We start from the raw sequence: 23,220 nt of genomic DNA, 5'->3' as shown, positions 1-23,220 counted from the left end.
TCACCGGCACAGATGCAAAATAAAATCATAATTTATATTCTCCTTTGTTTTATTACAATTTACTTAAGCCTAGTAACAGACACAATATTTCTGACACTGGGAATACATACCCCCAGGTCCCTAGATGTTCCTAGATACCAAGAACGTGCAAATTGACCTGATAGAAGTGGAGCAATCTTCCATTTACTTAGGCATATACCTTTAGGCAACATTTCTGAAAATAGGGCTACAGCTTAACAGGAGTTTTAAGCCATGCTTAATTCGCTTTTCGCTTCTGTGCTCCTGACACATGGAACATCAAACTTTAACATCAATCTTGCATCAAAGATGCTATTTTGGTATGATAGCCCTTCCTGAGTGGTAGCTGTATCATAATAATCAAGTCATGAAGTATACCCACCCCCTCATGCAATTGCATTTCAGATGCTGGTGCATATTGTCTGCTTTAGACTCACGTAGAGAACATCCGTCAATATTTCACAATATTGTCTTTGGTATCATTTTAAAGGGAATAAAAGTCAAGTTAGACCGCGCTCACAATAGTTGACACTGGGTGCTGCAATCCCGAAGATAAATGTAGAATAAAGCAGGAAGCCGGACCTCAGGTTTCAAATTTTTTAATTTGAAAATTTGAAACCTGAGAGTGCTGGTCCGGCTTCCTGCTTTATTCATCATTTTAAAGGGAACCATGTCAGCTTTCATCCAAGCTAAAATGTGAATCTTTCTGACCAATATGCAGGTTACTGGAGCTCTTTGACCAGTCAACAACACACACAATTCTCACCTAAATGATATACTATCTTGTAGCCTTGGGTCATCTAGGAGCAACAGGGACACAACATACAAAATCGACAACACTCTCAGGACCACAAGGACTCAGGGCATGTATAATATGCCAATACTATTTCTTGTCAGGGGTGATTGTGAGCCTTAAATTAGAAGAGCAGTACTAGGCTCCTATTAAACTATACAGAACAGCCACTAGTTCACTAGTACTAATGTCACAAAGTGGTCTGTCTTTATCATACATAACTATACAGGACATTAGCCCTTTATCTGCCAGGGATTATTCTGATCATATACCCCTCTCTGCCACTGTTGAAAGGCTATGGAGATGTTCCCCTTCTTTGCAGGGCTATAACTTTTTAAATTGTATTGCTAAATTGACATTACTATGGCCCATTCAACGTCAAGTATCTATCGTTTAGGATGTAGCAATGTTCTACTTTTTCATTCATACTAAAATATGGTCTAAAGTATAAATATGTTTTTATCGTCTGCAGAACGTGAGTTATAGCCAAAAATGCATTATATTGATGATCAAATACAGTTTGATAGCGATCGGCGCCAGATAAAAAAATTCAAATGTACATGCTTCTAGAAGTTACTACTCATCATCTGATGTTGACCGGATGGGGGGGGGGTCGTTTATAATTCCGTGGCCAACGTTAGATGATTCATGTAGTGTGGGTGATATGATCATCAGAGCAGTTTGTATCGAACACGGTAATAATAAACGCTGAAACTTACCCCAGTCTCCTCGGGCCGTTGGGCGATCAGCTTGGAGTAGAACGTTTTCTATTATGGGATGTTGATCTAGATGAACCATTTCCAGGTTGTATAATACTATATACGTCCAAATAACGTTGTTTATTGAGTTAGGGCGAGCGATTGATTATCCAGTGTGTCGAGATGTAGACCGAATTTGGATGAGCACCACTTTCGGTTTCCGGTTTGCTGTTTGGGCGATCACAGATTGCTAAATATTGATCTCAATGACGTGTTACGGCGTCATTGGCAGATTACGCATGGCGGAGAATGACGTGTTAACTCGTCCTTGGCGATTAAAGGGTTAAGGACACCACAATGAGATAAGGAACCGCTTAAGAGTTTTATAAACAACCTATTAAACCGAACAACATTATAAAGTGAATTACATTTAATCCCACAGTATACAGTATTGTTATTAATGGGAATAGGCCTATGTCAATATCTGATTATAGTCAGACCAGCATGGTCTGTGTGTACTTAATATAGAGTTGAGATGGGTAACCTAGTCCAGAATCACCCCATACCATTTCAATGCTCTAGTCAAAACAATGGACTTCTTCGTATTTTTGTGTCACCTTCCCCCACTATCAGCTCCGGAGCAGACGCTCCTTGGCTACAACAGTGGTCAATTATTTTCATCAGCGGTGACTGGTCAGTTCAGGACCGCTCACAACCGGACGTGGTCACTCGCTTGTCAAATGACGCTCGCCGGATGTTTCGTCTTGTAACTGGAGAATGGAATCACGCAATAGGTTGAGTGTGGTGTTGATCGAAAGACGGCAAATTCAACTTGGTTAGTTGATCTATATTGGTTGATGTGTGAAAACGCAGCCCGGAGCCGACAGCAGTGGCGGCTCGCCACCGGGGGCGCTAGGGCGCCGACCCACCTGTTAAATGAGAGAAGAAATTTTTTTTTTTGTTTTTTGTTTTATAGCCCTATAAATAATATAAACATGTTTAAAATGAATAATATTTACTCATTTTAAGTATGTTTGTGTTTCCAATGCACAATATAACTTAATTTTACAAAGATTAATAATAGTTTTCCTGAACAGGAAGTGACGATTCTGTCTGATATAGACCTTTTCATTACCGTAGCCGGAGGCATTTCTCCTCGCCGTATTTCTCTCTGGGCTAGGCGCAATTGCGCCTGGAGTGCGCGTGCCCGCCGTGCACTGGTTCATAGCTGTATCCGTCGCAGCCACGCGCTTTGCGTTGAATATGATGTATTATGATGGAACTCGGGCGCTGGTTTGAAACGACCTAGCAAGCAGCCGAGCGTCTAAAAGCTCTCTGATTGGCCGACGCGGTACTTTCCGTAACCGCAGTTTGCAACATGAGTTTATGCTGTTGTTGTGTTGTGTGATGCAGATATTTGTCTTGGAGCGTGATGGCAAGTTCTTTCAACGGTTAGGCTTAGGCACTCTTTCAAAGTTGGTTAAGGTTAGAGTTTGTCTTAGACTAGAGCATGGCGATAGAACACCAGGTAGTTTGCAGGCTGTTCGAGGCGGACATGGACAAAGGCACTCACAGTACTTGTTGGCTATTAACAAGCTTGAACATGCATGGACAATGGATGGACATCAACACAGGCTGGATGGACAATGCCATGGAGTGGATATACTTTATCAACAAGCCAACAACAAGGTAGATTAGCGATCTTAACTCTAGTTTAATACATGATACGTTGTCTACTGATGCCGCATAATATCAACAGCTGATTCGTTGTAACGTTACAGCTTTCAGCTAACGTTAGCTACTGCTAGCTGTTAGCTCCGTTAGCTTAGCTGGCCACTTTTATAATTACTGCATGGAAACGGTGTAACGTTAACGTTTAAACGTTATGTCGAGGTCATACAATACTACAGTCGACATAAGGTTAACGTTACCCCGTTTCCATGAAGTGTTTAAATAGCAGCAATCTTGTTGAAAATGTAACGTTACTAAAATGCTCTCTCTCTCTCTCTCTCTCTCAGCCACTCAGATAACGCTTCTCTCTCTCTCTCTCTCTCTCTCTCTCTCTCTCTCTCTCTCTCTCTCTCTCTCTCTTCTTTTGGATTGAAAATACGTGGATTATGGCTTGTTCAATATCGTCTATGTTTGAATGAATGAATGAATGAAAACTTTATTAACAGATTGCAGAATGGGTACAATACAGTACGGCTCAATACACACAATTGTTAAGGGGATGCAGACCAGAGAAAGACGTTTGTCTTGTTTACATCAGGGTCCCAGATTTTCGATTCATATCGATAGTTTAATAGCTAGCCTTGGCTCGTTTAACAATATGCAAAATATGTGTACAGCCCTGTACTCATACTGAAGTTATTCTTGGTATATAATACTACATAATACTCTGATTGTGTAACGAATCGATTCCACGTCGCGCTGTGTGTGAGAGAGAGAAGGAGAGAGAGGGAGAGATCTGCGTGTGTTTGGAGACGGAGCGAGTTTTGTTTCTAACTTTTCTATTTATATATTGTGTTTCAAGTTGTGAATTAGACTATACTTTATTTGACTGGTTGTGTGTTGTTGTAGTAACAGCTGAGCGACTCGTTCATAAGAGCCGATTCATTGCCGTGAGCGTGAGTCGAATCGCTCACGTCTTGCCATGAGTCGGTTGCGTGGTACTGTACATGTTTGCAAAAAGATTTGGTATAGCGCCCCTAGTGGAGAGAGAACCAGCAGCCGCTACTGGCCGACAGATGAGAACAAAGTGCTCACGAGTGTGTGACAGCCCGCCATCGGGCCGTCCGATACTTAAGAGGTTAAAAGATTATATGTACGTTTTGTTTTGTCACCTTGAGTGGTGGATATCTGGTCTGGCCCATGGACTATTGTGTTCATTCATAGTTAACCTGTTAAGCCTGATGGTTCCGGTACCGGACACACAATGACATCATGCCATAAATCCATCTCTACCGACTGTATGAATTAATGTTGCGTTTTTATCTTCAAATGTAGCCAAGAGTAAAGACCCTAACCCTGTCAAAACAGCATTCAAAGTGTATATTTTCAGCATTACGTTTGTTTACCAATGGGTTTAACTGTTATTAGTGAAATATAAGATTGTAGAAATCTCAGGGAATTCGGTGAACTCTGCCATTGGAAAGGGGAGATTTGGCCCAATCCATAGGTGTGAGACTTGGCCACAATAAGGTAATTTATAGGCCTGCTATTCGATATTATATAATCATATTTACAATTCCATGTGTCCGGATAGCAGAATTCAGTACTGTATATACAAAACCTTCAGTTTAATGATCTTCCCTTTATCCATTTGCTTAGATTTTTTGTATACGTGATCTCAAGAAGGTGCTAAACGCGCTAAGTTTTTCATGTCTGGTAATTCTTAGCATGGTGTTATTCACCGTCAAAGATATATATTTTTTTATAATAATATAATTGATATTCTCCTTTCGTTCACAGGGATTAAAGCAAAAAAAAATTCCTGACTAAACTTTTTTTCAGGCCAAGTCATATTCTTATTTTAACCTCCACTATATATATTTTTTAATAGCGTTAGCGTTTTTAACCCATTACCCGCCAAAATCGCTGTTCAGCGTTATTGCCCGCCATGCGTTGTCTGCCAATATCGCTGTACAGCGTGTTTCAAGGTCATTGTTACGTACCCCAGTGGGGAGACGCAACACAAGGCCACAGACAGGGTAGGTGAGGGTGCAGTGACACAAAACGCAGACAATTTGCAAAATAATAATATTTATTTCACAAAATTCAAATCAGCAACACAGAGAGCAAGGAGGACTTACCAGTGAGCACCAAATGAAATATCAAAAAGAAATAAAAGCCCACCCCCCCCTTACAGGCGCGGACGCTCCAAAGTACAGGTGGTGGTGCTCACTTCTAAAGCTGGTGTCTTTAACAGTAGGTCACCTACGTGATGCAAAATGTAGACCCATGGTATCTTCCTGTCCTCAATGTCCCTGTGTGCAAAACAAAAGATTAATAAACAAGAAAAACAATCACCATAGGCTGGGTGACGAGGAATAAACAAATACACAAACAGGGCAAAATAGAAATGTACAACTACCAAACTAATGCCAAACAGGCCACATCTCTATACAACACAAACAGCACAAAACTATACTAAAGTCCTAAACTAACTGACAGCACACAGTGCCAGAGCCTTCACCAGCTCTATACCAAAGACACACAAAGATGAGCTCCCACACAGACACAGACCAAGTATAATTACCACCACACACAGACCAAGTATAGTTACCACCACACACAGACCAAACGAACCAGGGAGCTTTCTAACACTGAAACAAATGGGTATATGAAGGAGTGTGGAGCCTGATTGCCTGACAAGCCTCAGCTGCTGCTGCTGCTGCTGTTGTTGCTGGAACTGAGACACCCGAGAGTGGGGATATGTAGACACAAGAGGGAGACAAGACAACAACAAACAAAACATGCCTATATATACAACAGATAACATGCATTACTCCCTCTATATACATACATAAGAACACCGTCCGTAACAGTCATATTTCATATTTTCGTCATGGAATTCATATTTCACCCATGGAGCCTTGTCATATGCTGCGGGAGCCATCACAACTCTGCAACGCTTCAATACCGCCACCTGGTGGCCGATCGGCGAGTTGCCAAACCGGAAATGCCCGTTTCAGCTCGCTCCGTCCCCTAATTCAGTCCGGCCACTCGTTTATCGTCCCGGGACTCAATCCACACACCGTGGACATGGATCGTTGCCATAACTCAATAAACAACATGATTTGGGCGTATATTAGTATTATACAAACCGGAACTGGATCACATCGATCCCCACCACATAACTGGGATCTGTTTGTTCCACTCTCATCGCCCAACGGTACGAGGAGACGGACGTGAGTTTCAGCGTTTTATCTTTATCATTTTCGATACAAACTGCTCTGATCAATATATCACCCATACTACATAAATCATTTAACGTCGGTCACGTAATTATAAACGACCCCCCCCACCCCCTTCCGTTCACCCGCAGATGATCAGTCATAACGTTTAGGACCATGTACAGTTTACATTTTTAATATAGCATGGATCGGTATCAAACTGCATTTGATAATCTAATATATGCATTTATGCCTATATCTCACGTTCTATGAAATACTGCAGAAAACGATAAAAACATATTTATACTCTAGACGGTATTTTCGTATGAATGTGTGAATGAAAAAGTTAAACGTTCCTACATCCTGAACGATAGATAATTGATGTTGAATGGGCCATAGTAATGTCAATTTAGCAATAGGTGAACATCTCCATAGACAAATAGCGCTGGCAGAGAATGGTTTAGGATGATCAAAGTGGTGGCAGAGAATGGGTTAAGGGAGCCTACTTGTAGAGCCTACTGTCCTGATTGTGACTATAGACCCTACTGTTGTGGTTGTTGTGCCAGGCAGGGAGGCTGTGTGCTGGAGAGCGTGAACGCAAGTCTTGTGGCTAGCTTCTTTTTTAGCAAACTTTTTTTTAAAGTTTACATTTTTTAAGTTAAATGCATCAATCTGGTGCACTTTGAGAGAAAAATTAAGAGGCTAGATCTATGATGAACGTTGTGCTCAAAAGACAAAATCAACTAGACACTAGAGCATACATTTGAGCCATCAAATAAATTAAGCAAAAGTGGTTACCTGTGTTGAACTAGTTTATTTTTTAGAAAATAAAAAATAGACTGGATTACTATTACGACTACTACCACTGCCAATACTACTGATACATCCATATTGGCAAACTTTATATAAAAAACAATTTTTTTTTAATTTTTTTTTTATATAAATCAAAATATTATATAAATATAATCAAATTGACGGAAATCCGTCTCAAGACGGAATGCTTTAATGCCTGCGTTCATTACAATTTACTCAAGAATAGTAACACACAATATTTCTGACACTGGTAATACATTCCCTGAGATACATAGATGTCCCTAGATACCAAAACCATGCAAATGGACCTTTTAGAAGTGGAGCATTCTTCCATTTACTTAGGTATGTATTTTAGGAGGGTTTTCTGAAAATAGGGCAAGGGCTGAAGAGGTTAAAGACAGTAAATACAGTTTTGAAATGTATATTACCGTAAATCCTCAAACAGAGGAGGGACCTCCGATAAAGGAGGGGCCTCTTATAATGGAGGGGTGGGGGGGGGGGGGGGGGGGGTGTTGATGCATTTAGACAAACACAGGCCGGTCTATATTATAAGGTCGCAAAAAAAAACATTTATTTTTCGTGCCGTGATATAGAATGAGATAAACTCTTGCCAATGGAAATCAAGTGCTGCCTCCCGCTACACTGACTACCGTACATTAACGTGTCCCTCTGGTTAGCTTTAGCGCTAGCCGCTAGCTAACGTTGTCATAAATAGATCTGTGGTGTCAGCTGGATGACGTTGACTTCGTTTGCAAACGTTAACGTTCGCTATCTATATGGCGTTGGCAGACGAGGCTGGCGTTGTCCAGTTGACACATTACAGACCATGATGCTATGATAACGTTAGTAGCTAAAGCTACTGCATGTAAACAACTCGATTCAACTGAGGAAGTCGAGAAGGTACCACACGCTAATGAATGAATGAATGAATGAATGAATGAATGAATGAATGAATGAATGAAAACTTTATTTAACAGATTGCAGAATGGGTACAATACAGTACGGCTCAATACATACAATTGTTAAGGGGATGCAGACCTGAGAAAGACGTTTGTCTTGTTTCCATCAGGGTCCCCCATTTTCAATTCATATAGACATTTATGACATACACAACATACATGACATTTATGGCATAGGGACATATAGGTATTTAGTACTGATACATTTGTGACATAAACGGTATTCAAATATACTAAACCGTCCCCGGACCCCACAACCTAGTACAGACAGTTCCAACTTCAGTGTGTGAATTACGTTAATCCCACAATTACTCAACTGCACTCAATATTTAAATACCAATGCTAGTCTAAATAAATGTAGACAGACAATGTACGTATTAAAAAAAAAAAAAAAAAAAAATAATAATAATAATAATAATAATAATAATAATAATAATAATAATAATAATAATAATAATAATAATAATAATAATAATAATAATAATAATAATAATGCAATAAAAGTCTGAAAATGAAGGGATTATGTCCATGAGTGTCATTTTTAGAAATTAAGGCCTGCCTCTTATATAAGCCTCTCTAAAAAAGGCCTGGTGCTCTTTGCAGCTGAGGTAAATAGAAGACCCATCTCATATTTGAGGATTTACGGTATTATCTTTTCTGTACCTCCCTCCTCCCCCATGCTGCTATGATGCCTTAATTTTCCCAAGTGTAAAAGGACGTGGTGATGACACTATGCTGGCCTGATGTGTCACAGCTCATTGCTGATGACACTATGCTGGTCTGATGTGTCACAGCTCAGTCACAATGCTAGTCTGATGTATAGCTATTTCTTCAGTAACTATGCTGTTATCGCAAGGTTATCATATTACAAAGGTTGGAAGTAGACTGGAAGCTCAGTCACTAGAATCCTGGTCCCAGCGCCGTCCTGTGGGCGTATTGTCACCAAGGAAACATTGTCAATGTATATCCCTTTTTTCCCCTTCTAAAGTATAATCAAATCAAATGTATTTGTATAGCCCGATATCACATGGAATAGCCCCCATGGGCTGTACAAGTCTTCTTGTACAAGTCAAGAAGAAACATCACAAAAGATTAAAAAAATAAATAAAAAAACACCATAAAACCAAATATGCAACACTCCCCAGACTTTCCCCAATGAAGATAATGAACGACTCACTAAAAACCTAGCAATAAGGGGGGGAGCACCACAGGCGGCGTGGATGAGAAAAACCTCAGATGGGCTGTTTTCAAAGGATCCCCCAACTGGATGTCAGTGATCATATAGTATTGGAATGGATGATACAGTAGATGGATGGGGAATAGACCAGACAAATAGTTGGTATGAATGTATACAGTATATACATGTAATGAAACACACACATATATATGCAAGGTAACAAGTATCTAAGGTACATAAGAACATTAAAAAAAAAAAAAAATATATATATATATATATATATATATATATATATATATATATATATTAGTGCTGTCAAACGATTAAAATATTTAACTCGATTAATCGCATGATTGTCCATAGTTAACTCGCGATTAATCGCAAATTAATCGCATTTTTATTTTTTATTTATACCTTAAACAGATCTTTTTCAAGTTCCAAGTTTTAATACTCTTATCAACATGCAAGTCAACAAATGCTTGCTTTGTGCAGCCATTTAACACAAAAGGATGACTCTCATGCATTGCAAATTTGCATCAAATTCAAAACAGAGTGATGCACAAAATAACTTAAAAGAAAATAATAATTTAAAACAATGAATAAAGTGTGCATGAAATAATAGGGGAAAGAAAACGTTAGGAACTTGTTACATTCACACACACAATGGCTGATTAATCACACACCCCCCTCTCTCCCTCACACACACACTCTCCCAACTCTTTTTCTCTTTTGCCCCTTCCTCATCTCTCTCACCCCCCTCTCTCTCTATATCTCACACACACACACACACACACACACACACACACACACACACACACACACACACACACACACACACACACAGACACACACACACACACACACACACACACACACACACACACACACACACACACACTTCAGAAACAAACATAGTATCAATGAGAGCATCAATAATACACCTGAGTGAAGTCTAGTAAAAAAATTTTTTTTTTTTTTTTTTTTAGTTAATCTTGAGTTAAAAAAATTAGTGGCATTAATAGAATCGGGAGTTAACGCGATATTAACGCGATATATTTGACAGCCTTAATATATATATATATATATAAATAGAGCCAAGAACAACAACAAAAAAAGAAAGCATAGGAAAATTGAGGGTGATGTAGAGTGGATCCATCGCGCCTGTGGTAGTCAGAACTGTTTGATAATCAACCAACTTGAAAAAAAGGAAACAGAAGAGGAACGATGAGGAGAAAGTGCTTTACCTGCCAGAATATGGTGTCTATCGTGCTCCCGAGGAAGCCTTCTCTCGTCTCAGACGACAGGAGTTTGGGTCCGAGGATTGTCATGAACTCCTCGAAATCCACCTGCCCATCACCTGGCGAGATCAGAGACAACAGAGTACAATGGTCGGTAATGGCTCTTTTCTAAAAGGACACGTCCAAATATGCATGTGTGTATCAGACATGTAGGTATATAGGCTACTTACAAAGGGTTAAATGAATATGAGTGAGCATGAAGAAATGTTTTAGGTATTTGTCAAAGTCTTTATTTGTCATGCACCCATATATAAGTATATACAAGTACTCATACAAGTACAATGGAACAAGTGAAATGTTTCTTCTACAACCTTGAATTACATATTAACATACGCTACACACTGAATAACAATCTAGGCTTGTCAGAGGTAGCCAAGAATTGTGCAGAATTTAGATCGGTGGGTAGATTATGCAACAAAGCAACTGATAGACTGACCATTTCAATCAGAAGTAAGACATCAACAGTGATGTACCTGAACGCGTTCAATGAACGATCGTTCATGAACGGGTTCATATTTTGGGCAAACGTGAACTGAACGTACTGTATTTCCGCTAGATGAACGTAATTGAGAACGAGTTCATTCTCAGCGCTGTATAACGGCGTTCAAAAGTGCGTTCATTCTCAGCACTGTATTATAACGGCATTCAAAAGTGGGCCAGATTTCATATGCCTTTCAGCCGAAAACCCAGTGTCATGTACGAAGGTCTAAGGACCACACAGAATAACAACTGGAGATGGCTGCACATGAGCAAAAGCAGCCTCTCTCAGTAAATGCGTTTCAAAACAATGTCCCAGGTAGGTAAAAAAGACACAACACAAGACGTTTTCCAAATAGTAAATTATATATTGAATGGAGGTAGGGGTTTAAACCTCCTCCATGGTGCACAGGGAAAAAGGTAGGGGAGGACAAACAAGACATACATATAAGGCAACTCAAGCCAAGATAGACAAACCTTGAGGCTACTGTACTATGTGGCCGTGTGAACATCAAAGAGCACACGGTTCCATACACAATGTGCAGAAAAGGCTGGCACAATCATCAGTCCATCAGGTCTATGGCAATAGGGCTAACTGCATATACATACTCGCCCACACATTATATGAATATACATATATATATATATATATATATATACGCAGTGGCAAACAAAGGCAACCTCATACACAGTGGTCACTGGAAAGTGACACAATGAGGCGCCCCGACGTGTGTGTGCTGTCAGATACTTGTGCACCCGTCCCTCTCGATGTGATTGCAATCAGCTGTCCCTCATTAGGCAATCAGCACCCTTCAGTGTAGGGACGGGCAGCACCTGACAGGAAGAGAAGAAGAGATATCATTAGCTCTCATGTTCACACACACACACACACATACAAATGATACTAATCTGATGTTCACATGGTCTTCCAAATACAGTAATAATGATAATGACCAACCCACGTACGTCACACCTCCCCCCATAAGAGCGAACCCGCTGGGTTAGCAAAACATTATCACTTATTATCAACCAACATCCGATTAGCACCAACAAAACAGAAATAAATAAACAACACCCTCCCAATACCACATGCATCAGCCGTCAGAACGGGGCCGGTGCATTGCTCCTACCGAGGCCATAACGGGAACAGGACAGGCACCGCCATTACGTTCACCCCCCTGTAGCACAAAAAGAACGGAGAGACACATTAGCCATGGGAGTTAGAAGGCAAGGAGAGTCCCAGGGACCATGGCCAATTGAAGCTAGCCCCTTTCTTTTTCTTTTGTCAGGGCACATAGCCACTCTCCCCACGACCTCCCTCATCGCCACCGGACCCCGACACGCGAACCGCTTACCGGGGTGCGCACTCCCAACATCAGCACTATGCGTCCTGCAAGGCACAATAGAACACACCCCAGCATGTGAACCAACAACCCTGTCACATCCCAACTCCGACGAGACGCGGGCAGAACCTTTCACTAGCCTATTCACATGACACCAGCGTGTCCTCCTCCGCCGCCCGGGCGCATGCAACATATACTTAGTGGCAGACACCCTCCCTTTTACCACATAAGGTCCTGAGAACCGGGCAGTGAGCACAGTACTAGGCGTGGGCAGCACAATAAACACCTCATCCCCCACCTCAAAATGCTGCGCCACCGCCAATTTGCAAAACTCACCACAGACAGAGTCACCCAACGCTAGACCTTGGTCTCGCTTCCGCTCCTGTGCCTTAGGGACAGCACAAATAGAAGGGACATTGGGGTGATTATCAATCAATGCATCACACAATGAGTTAGTAAATGGAGCGTCTCCAACCTCCAACACAGGGACGACCTTACCCCCAGCGATATCATTCCCCATGACGAAATCCACGCCCTTTACGGGAAAACATGGGCGAACCGCGACCGGAAAACAACCTGTGATCAGTATAGACTGTACATGCACCTTATGCAACGGCACGCGCACACACCCCATGTCAATACCTCTCACCAATTCACTTGACTGACAGGAGTCCACATCCAATGGTAATACACCAGCCAGGATGAACGATTGAGAGGCTCCTGTATCATGGAGTATTCTCACCTGTTGGTAGTCCCCAACTTTACCCGACAGGGACACATAACCATCAAACAAAAAGGGTTCAAAAGAGCTATGCTGGTCAGGACATGACACCGTACCAATCAACCCCACCCCTTTCGGTTCCTGGGCTGACTCCCTGGTCTCCTGTCGATCCCTTAGCGCATGACAGTCCTTCACAAAATGCCCTTCTTTCTTACAATAATGACACACAAAGGTGGCCTTTTCAGACGGCGGTGAGCGCGGTCGGAATGCTCGCTCCTCACCCAAGGCATTTCGAGACGGCGGTGAGCGAGGTCGGAATGCTCGCCCGTCACCTCCCCGATACGGCGTCTCAGAAGGAGAAAACGCGCCCCCTCCTACATACACATCATTTCGTACAGCAATATTTTTGTGGATCAATGCTAACTTGTCACACAAAACTGCAGCTTCGTGGAGGGTAGAAACCTCTCGCTCGTTTTCCTCCAAATACACTACCATGCGTTCAGGCACACATTTTTTAAATTGTTCAATGAGGATTAACTCGCTCAAAGCCTCGACACCATCCACATTACATGCTTCACACCAACGAGTAAACATCGTCCGTTGTTCACGGGAAAATGCCACATGTGTTTGAGAGGGAGCTTTACTTAGTGCCCTAAATCGTTGCCTATACGCTTCCGGCACCAGTTCATATACGCGCAAGACAGCACACTTCACTTTCTCATATACCACGCTGTCCTCATTCAATAATGACTAGCATGCCTCCTGAGCCCTACCCGTGAGTCTATATCGCAATAATAGTGCCCACTGGTCCTTCGGCCACTGCAAAGCCCACGCTATCTGCTCAAAAGTAGAAAAATATGTTTCCACCTCAGACTCCCGAAAAAGGGGAACCACAGAAATATGCTGCCCAATATTAAAAATGCCCTGGTAACCTTCAGATGAGGGAGAAGAAGAGCCACCACTCTCCAATTCCATCCTCCTTATTGTAATCTGGAGCACTCTATCCTTCTCCTCTTTTTCCCCCTGGAGCACTCTCTCCTTCTCCTCTTTTTCCCCCTGGAGCACTCTCTCCTCCCTTCTCTCTCTTTCCAGACTGTCTCTCTCCTCCTTTCTCTCTCTCTCCTCTCTGCCTCTCTCCTCCTTTCTCTCCAGCCTGTCTCTCTCCTCTTTTCTCTCCTCTCTGTCTCTCTCCTCCCTTCTCTCTTCCCTGTCTCGCATAGCAGCTCTCTCCTCTGAAACAGAGGCACGTCCTGAGTGTACAGAATTATCACTGTCAATCTCCTCAGCCTTGGCACTGCTACCCCTCCGTTCCTGTATAGCACCACCGGTTCCCTCACTAGACTCACCAGACGCCTCGCCATGCGTGACGTCCTCCGAGTAATTTCCCTCGGCTATGGGCGAACTGAATATTTCCTTATCTACTAACCCAGCGAGCACAATTGCTTTTACCTCCTCTTTACTCTTTGAACTTTGGACCGTAATGCCATAATGCTTGGCGACCCCACACAATTCAGCTTTCGTGCAGACATCAATCTGATCCCTCGTTGGATCCGCCACAAAAAAATCCAAAGTAAAAGCCGTCCCAGCCATAGTCCTTGCAGAATATGACTACGCCACAAATAACCTACGTATATATAGTACAATAATAATAAACGAATCACAGGTGCCAAGAAAATAGCCCCTCACCTACTCCACAATATCCGTGTGTAACACATTTAATCATTACATTCCGCAGTATACAATTCAACCACTCTGATTTAATGCCCACATCTACCATTCATGAAAACAATAAATGCTGGTCTAACCATCTAACTAGGATCACCTACGTCACTCTAGCATACCACAGCTAAACTACTCCCCTGGCGGGATGAGGTCTACACATATCTTCAGTCGCTTACCGATTTCATTGCGCGCTCCACCGGAATTACGACGCGTGCCCCCCACCCGCTAACCAAGTAGGCGATCCCCCTGTTACCTATGTGGCAGAAAAAACAGATTAGTTCAAGAGCATCACATACAACAATGGTTTACATCAATCAAACTGTGTAGCACGGACAATGGAAACACACTAACTTACCAATGAGAAAACGCTATCTTATTTTACCTGACATGCTCCAATCGACAAGTCACCATGTTATATTACCAACAAGGAACCATACAATTGCGCAAACTAACGAGCCCCCATGTCATGTACGAAGGTCTAAGGACCACACAGAATAACAACTGGAGATGGCTGCACATGAGCAAAAGCAGCCTCTCTCAGTAAATGCGTTTCAAAACAATGTCCCAGGTAGGTAAAAAAGACACAACACAAGACGTTTTCCAAATAGTAAATTATATATTGAATGGAGGTAGGGGTTTAAACCTCCTCCATGGTGCACAGGGAAAAAGGTAGGGGAGGACAAACAAGACATACATATAAGGCAACTCAAGCCAAGATAGACAAACCTTGAGGCTACTGTACTATGTGGCCGTGTGAACATCAAAGAGCACACGGTTCCATACACAATGTGCAGAAAAGGCTGGCACAATCATCAGTCCATCAGGTCTATGGCAATAGGGCTAACTGCATATACATACTCGCCCACACATTATATGAATATACATATTGAAGTGGATTTCCCAAGCTATTTCGGTTCTGCTCTGCTCAGAACCGGGTTGCGTTAGTACTCTGCGTTGTGATTCAATACTTTAAAGCTCTGGGAATCACTTCTCTTCAAACTGAGCGGTGCAGGCAGAAGGAATTAGGAGGAAAAAGGTTATATACCAGTTGTTTAATCAAAGTTTAAGAGTTGATACAAATTACAATAAGAAATGGATTCTGCAATGATATAAGGGTACTCAAGTACTATGCCACTGATCCCTTACACCAGACTAATAAAGAGAATGCTAGTTGTTGAGTTGTTGAAAGTCTCTGTTCTCTGTTTGATAACAAAGAGTTGGTTTTCCCTCCAAAAAGTCCTTTGTTCTTGCCTGCCTGCTGCCTTGTGGATGAGATGCTAGAGAGGTCTTGTCGTGTCGGTTGGGTTGTTCAGAGTCCTTCTTCCCCCCATCACACCCCATTATATCCCCAAGGCCCAGTGCCTCGGAGTGATGACCTCATCACATTCTTTCCTCCAATGCCAGGCCGGCTTAGCGCATTTGAAAATAGGGGTTTGGCTTATAGGCCAAACCCCCTTCACATTAACCCAGAGAATATTTTCCCTGTATTTTTACTTAAACACATTACTTGACTTGTTAATACTTTGATGAACCTCAAGATATATTGATTACATAAACACAGATATATTTCTTTATCACTAAGTCTGCTGACTTTCAGAAAATATCTAACAAATCTAATCATTCTGTTAGCTTAATAGAATACAAATCAATACCATAGATCAAGAGGATAGAACAATCAATTAATCATATTGAACATAAATGAAAACAGAACAGACACATTAACTAATTACCTAATTTAAGTATGACCAAACCTAATTATATTTTAACTTACTTCAATGACTTCAGAATTCAAGATTACAAGTACAATATACCAGGAAATAGTTAGCTTGTTTGGAGCTCAAATTAAGGATTTCAATAGTGATCTTCTCTGTGTGTGTGTGTGTGTATGTGTATGTGTAAATGTGTGTGTGTGAGTGTGTGTGTGTGTGTGAAAATGTGTGTGTGTGAGTGTGTGTGTGTGTGTGTGACTATGTGTGTGTGTGTGTGTGTGTCTATGTATGTGTGTGTGTGTATGTGAATGTGAATGTGAGTGTGTGTGTGTCTATGTGTGTGCATGTGTCTCTATGTGTGTCTGTGTGTGTGTGTGTATGTGTATGTGAATGTGTGAATGTGTGTGTGTCACAGGAGACTCCAGCCTAATAGTCTCACATTGATGCAATCACTCCCGAAAGGGGAAGAAGATTGACTTGTTCAAACAGTTTAGGTGCATGTCCTTGTGTCCCCCAGGCCGTAAAGCAGCTGATAACACTTCATGGGCGCTTTGACCCTTTTAACCTCATCACCTCATTGTGTTTGCTAGGACTTCCTGTCCCACCCTAGGAACCAGATGGTTCTATTGTTATAAACATTCTACCTCAGTAAACACACATAAGTTACTACTCAGATTTTAGCTTTTACAGCCGGCTATTTTAAGTGGCCCGGGACACAATCTGTTGGGAGGATTCTTGTGTTGACTCACTCAGGCAGCTGTTATCCCTAAATATAATACCTTAGTTTGATTGCTGTTCCACTTTGACTGTTTCTTTAAGACTTTTACACCACAGTTTGATTAGATCTTTGATGATCTATTTTGGGATTTTACCACAATATATATATATATATATATATATATATAGACACGCAGTGGCAAACAAAGGCAACCTCATACACGGTGGTCACTGGAAAGTGACACAATGAGGCGCCCCGACGTGTGTGTGCTGTCAGCTACTTGTGCACCCGTCCCTCTCGATGTGATTGCCATCAGCTGTCCCTCATTAGGCAATCAGCACCCTTCAGTGTAGGGACGGGCAGCACCTGACAGGAAGAGAAGAAGAGATATCATTAGCTCTCATGTTCACACACACACACACATACAAATGATACTAATCTGATGTTCACATGGTCTTCCAAATACAGTAATAATGATAATGACCAACCCACGTACGTCACACCAGTTAAAACACACCGTAAACAGGCTTCAAAATTATGCCGAAAACCACCCAATCTGGCAACAGCAAGCTGCCTGTGACCCGTACGAGCCTGTCACCCCCGGCTGTCGCACAAAAATATACGTCATCAGACTCCTCACAACAAGAACAATGTGGAGCCGCGGAACCGGCGAGCATTAGTATGGACGAAGCCGAGAGCAGCTGCAGTAGCACTCGCTCAGAGTCAGACTCTACGGCGTCGGCGTATGAGCATTTAAAATAGTTTTACATTAAAGTCAGTAAATGTTTTAGGCGGTCGGGTGGCGTAGCGGAAATTGTGCTCGTCACCAATGCAAGAGGCTGCTGTCTCGACTCCCGGAGTCAGCATTGCCTGCGGCTTGGGCCGATCGTCATACTAACTCGTTTGGCTGAGTTAGCGGGAGGGAAGTCGTGGGTGGGAATTAGGGGTGGGACAATACATCGATCCAGATCGATATATCGATCTATTATCAATTATCAAATAGGATCGATGCAGCGTAAAAAGATCGATTCATATTGCGATACTCTTATTTTGAAAATCCCCTTGTGAGCATATCCGCCCGGCCGGAACAACAACAGTAGCTCAGTGCAGCTCCGTGTGTAGACGTTAGACAACATTGCTTCAGAGTCTGCCTATTTTGCCCGAAATAAGTGCCTGTTGTTTTTTTCCCCCACAAGGGGTCAAATGCATCTAACATGCTTTCCATCCTCGACATTCCTTTATGCCCACGTCGCGTTAAATACCGAAATTAACTTTGCGTTAGCGTGAGCTAACTAAGCTAAGCTGATAGAGAGAGCAGCAGATGTCCACTAGGGACTGGGAAGGAGATAGCCCCACTAACAGGATCTGGCCGGTACTGCACCTCGATCCTGACTCCCAATATGCCTTTTCCAGCCAAAATGCAGTGCTGTGATAGGATATTAATATCGGAAAAAAACTAAAAACAAACCAAAAACAGTGAACAGGAGGTCTATTTGTATTAAAAACAATAGATTGTTTTTCATTTAAATGTCTGGAAGAGATCAACAATAAAAATGTCATGATATTTCCATTGTTTTTTTGTTGTTGTTGATTTAAATGTTACTGATTGTGTTAAATGGGCATATAATATCGTCTCATATCGATCGCAGGCACCTGAATCGAATCGTATCGTGGCAGACTTTGTGATATCGGAAAATATCGTATCGTTGTCCAAAGAATCGATATCGTATCGTATCGTGATGAAACTGGTGATTCCCACCCCTAGTGGGAATCTGGCGTTGTGGACAGCTACGCCTACATGTCAGGTCTGGGTGCCTGCTCAGCAAAAGGCAGGAAGTGGTGAAGGCAGCGTGACCTCCCACGCGTTACACTTCACCAATGAGAGTCCTCGCTGCCAGGTGAAAAGAGAGCCGCTGGCTGTCTCTGCATGTGTCGGAGGAAGCATGTGGTAGACTTCAGGGTTCCCTTGTACCGACCAGTAGGGGGAACATGCGCACAACAACCAGGTAGGGGAGGGGGGGAATTGGCATAACAACTAAATTGGGATGGGGAGAAAAGCATCGAAAATCAGGCGGAGAAAAAGAGGATACAAAAAATCAGTAAATTTTTGCACTTTGAATATTGAACTTTGAGTGGCTGGGTGGCACAGCGGACAGTGCGCTCGTCACCAACGCATGACACCGGTATAAAAAAATAATTATAAACTATAAATTAGTTCATTTTTGAAACCATGAACTTTAGTTCAAATTTTGTAATTATGAACTATGAACTGAACTACATGTAGTTCATTTAAACATTTGTGAATTGTGAACTGAACTAGTTCATGTAGAAAGTGAACTTTCCCAACACTGGACATCAATCATTGCAGAACATAACAATCCTTGACAAAGACCTATGGATTTTTTTTTCTTTAAACAGTGCAATATTTAATTCTTCTAAATCCCAATTTTGAACACACTACTCTCCTTTTCTCTGTATTTCATGTTCCTCACATCTCTCTTCTTCTACTAATCTGGCCTCCCTCTCCTCCTCCGCTCCGCTTCTTCTTCTCCCTGCAGATTAGGCCTGTGACCTTGTCGGTGGAAGACGGTCCATGCAGGACAACTCAATCTGCCCCTGCTCAGCCCTCTTTCCCCGTCCTGACGGTGGTGGTGTTTGTCATGTTTGATGTCACGTTTGATGCCCATCGATTGTCCCTGTGCCCATGCATTATGCAACCTTGGGAGCTGGCATGGCCGGATTATGTCACCAGGGGGCCCTCTGGGCAAGAATGTGATAAGCCCCCCTTGTCTAAGGGCAGAAGTTCTCAAACTTTTTTATACCACAACCCCATTTTAGTTAGGATTTTTTTTGGCGACCCCACACATAATGTATTGCGTAATTTCAACCTGCAAATAAGGAATATCAAAATAAAAGCACATGTTATTGAACTTGATATGCATATTTATTAGAAAATGAAATTACAGCACTATGTTATCAATGAAATGAATGCATATTATCAACAAAAGCACATAAACATAAAAAAAAACATAAAAAAAGGTATTTTCACATGGTGGGTCTACTTACTGTCTTTTGGTGATACATTCACATTGTGGTTTGAGTGTGGTGTCACTAAGTGGTGAGTTGTGATTGACACACAGTTTTTTGTTGTAATTGACACACTGCTCTTATAATTGAACACATGTGTGGTGACAAGGCTCCACGCCCTATGTAAGCAGACCAGGAGCTCGTCATTGCAGTGCTCTCTCACCTGTGCTCTCACTATTTTTGACCATTTGCTATACCCATGTGCCTTTTGTTGTATCCTGAACCATGGAGGCTGGAGCACCCAGCTCTCCACTTTTGTACATTTAGATTAGTAGGAAATAAATATTGTTATTTTTGCTAAAAACGTGTCTGACTTCTATGTGTCCACCATTTTACAACCAACTGAGCCTATTTTATTCAAAAGGAAGACATTGATTAAAATAATGTATATAGCCTATATTAAAAACAAAAAAAATTGTATCGAGATAACACACAATACATATACTAACACATATACTAAAAAGCTATTTATTGTTGGCCGGTAAAAAATCTCTCTGGCTGGTAGTTTTCTTTTTTTATTCTCCTTTTTCCCATTTTTCTCCCATCCCACTGTTAGTCGTTATGCCAATTCCCAATCCCCCTCCTGGTCGTTGTCCCCCCCCCCCCCCCCCTACTGTTGGTCCGGGAGGCCGGAGACTATCACATGCTTTCCTCCGACACATGTGCAGCCAGCCGGCAGCCAGCCTGGCAGGGCAGAATCTAGGGGTGGGGGAAAAAACGTAGTAGTATCGCGATACTTTGCGTGGCGATACTGTATCGATACAGGGACAATCCGCACATATGGCAGTAGGTTAGTGGAACTGTGTTTTGGTGAGTGGCGGTTTAGCTGGGACTTCATCACTGCTGATGTATCTGTGCCCCTGCAGGGTGCAGATTTTCTGTGTGCCTATGGATTGTTGGTGGATGTCAGGAACAGGCGGCGCCGTCTGTGGGTTTATTTAATATGTTGTCTGTTACAGATGAGTTTCACCAGCTACTCGCCGAGTTCCCTTCTTGACCTCCACCAGCAAGCACGGAGTGGAGAATCACTTCGCTACGGCAGGTGCGCCAGTCTACTCCCGAGCTCGACACCTCAATCCTGCCAAGCTGGCCGTTGCCAAGGCAGAGTTTTCCCACATGGAAAACCTGGGTATTATCCGTCGTTCTGACAGCCTGTGGGCTTCACCCCTTCACATTGTCCCCAAGGCTGCCGGCGGGTGGCGCCTGTGGCAATTACCGCCGTCTTAACACATTGAGTGCCACGCCCCTTCCGGGAAGTGCATCTGGCCTTGCCGTCCATTACCCCATGTAAACGTGCACCTTGTTTGTAGAGTTAAACCTATATTTAATATTATAGCTATGGGTCTAATAATGTCATCGATTGTTGCTTCCAGTCAACGTGCAAAAAACTGATAACTGATAATCTGTACATTTCCGTTTTTATACCGTTTTGAATATGAATATAGTTTGGGTGCTTCCGAGTAATTCCAGGAAAAAGACGCAAAAATTGCGTTTTAGTGGAACACGTTGTCATTTTTCGCCTGATTATCGAAATCTTCCTGAAATCAACGCTAGATTATCATTAGTATGTCTCCTTGTGCATACATGAAATGGGCCCTGGAGCATGGCGCTCCCCCCCCCCCCCCCCACTCCTGCACCCAATGGTAAACAGCCACACACAGCACACACAGACAGCTTCAATCGCGGTAGAAAAAAAATATCAGATCAACGCAAGATTGGATATATAGAGTCCTTACCTGGTCTCTGATGAAATAAAAAAAAAAATCCAATTAGCTGATCGCCATTCCAGTTATCCACAGCGATCCTGTGTCCGACGTTATTGGGCATTGCACATGAACGGGCGGGCAGGGTCACTTGTCCAAGCCATCCCTACAAGCGCATGTTTTGCCGGAGTGTTTAGGACCCGCCCCCACGGCACATCTCGGTAGAGAAAATAAACTACAATGTTTCTAATGGAGTGCAATAGCGGCCGAAGGCGTTAGAGGGCGGTATAAGACCGTCTGCCAGCTCAGACACACTCAGAACAGCATGCACAAGGTGCCCCGCTGAATTATGAATGGCAATAGCGAATAAAATAAATACAGTGAGAAAAACGTAGTTCTACGTTTCTGGCACTCAACCTTTGGGCGACAGAAACGTAGTTCTATGTTAACGGCACCCAGGGCCGCCTCAGGGGGTGTGCGAGCAGTGCGGTCGCACAGGGCCTCGCGGGAAGGGGGGCCTTGCACAAAAAAATAAAAAAATATTTATTATTTTTTTTATTATTTTTTTTTATTTTTTATTTTTTTGCGAGGCCCCCCTTCCCGCGAGGCCCTTTTTCATCACAGACCTAAAATCTAGTTTTGCTTATATATTTCACATTAGACACGTTTGTAGAATGTTCCTGGCTCTAAGGCTCTGCAGCAGACATACTCACTATTGGAGCTCTGGGGCTCTGCAGCCCCAGAGGGAGGGAGGGGTTACATCATGTGTACGCCGGCGTGCGTCAGCTGCGTTTGACTATTTCACGCATGGAGGTTATGCTTAGTTATGCCAGCCAAAACGAAAAGGACGGTCATTCGGCAGATGGACTGAAGATGAAAGTTGTTGCATGTTAGACAGTTCAGTCAGGCTAGCCATCCCGGCTAAAGGCAGGGACAGCTAGTTAGCTTTAGCTACGTTATAATAGTGAGTGCTAACGTGTGGTTCAGTCGGGATAGCCATGATGATGTCGGCTAGTAGCTAGCTTAGCTAAAGGCTAACTAGCGTTAGCTAACCTAGAGAGAGCGCGTGCAGCATTGTTATGCCAAGAT

The 23,220-nt window shown here is 42.5% G+C and overlaps 1 protein-coding gene across 1 annotated transcript in view; it reads right to left on the bottom strand.

The window, feature by feature from the left end:
* caln1 (calneuron 1) overlaps window positions 1-23,220 on the bottom strand; it is a gene marked incomplete at its 3' end in the record, with an annotated part of 545,727 nt that overhangs the window by 417,170 nt on the left and 105,337 nt on the right. Inside the window, exon 3 of the mRNA XM_084322144.1 lies at window positions 10,598-10,710. Coding sequence (XP_084178270.1) covers window positions 10,598-10,710 — 113 coding nt within the window. The remainder of the gene's footprint in view (window positions 1-10,597; window positions 10,711-23,220) is intronic.

This window comes from Notolepis coatsorum (assembly GCF_963971535.1).
Source record: "Notolepis coatsorum genome assembly, chromosome: 1".
Taxonomy (NCBI): Eukaryota; Metazoa; Chordata; class Actinopteri; order Aulopiformes; family Paralepididae; genus Notolepis; species Notolepis coatsorum.
Note: the sequence above shows the minus strand (reverse complement) of the source record. Positions and strands in the feature narration are given on the sequence as shown.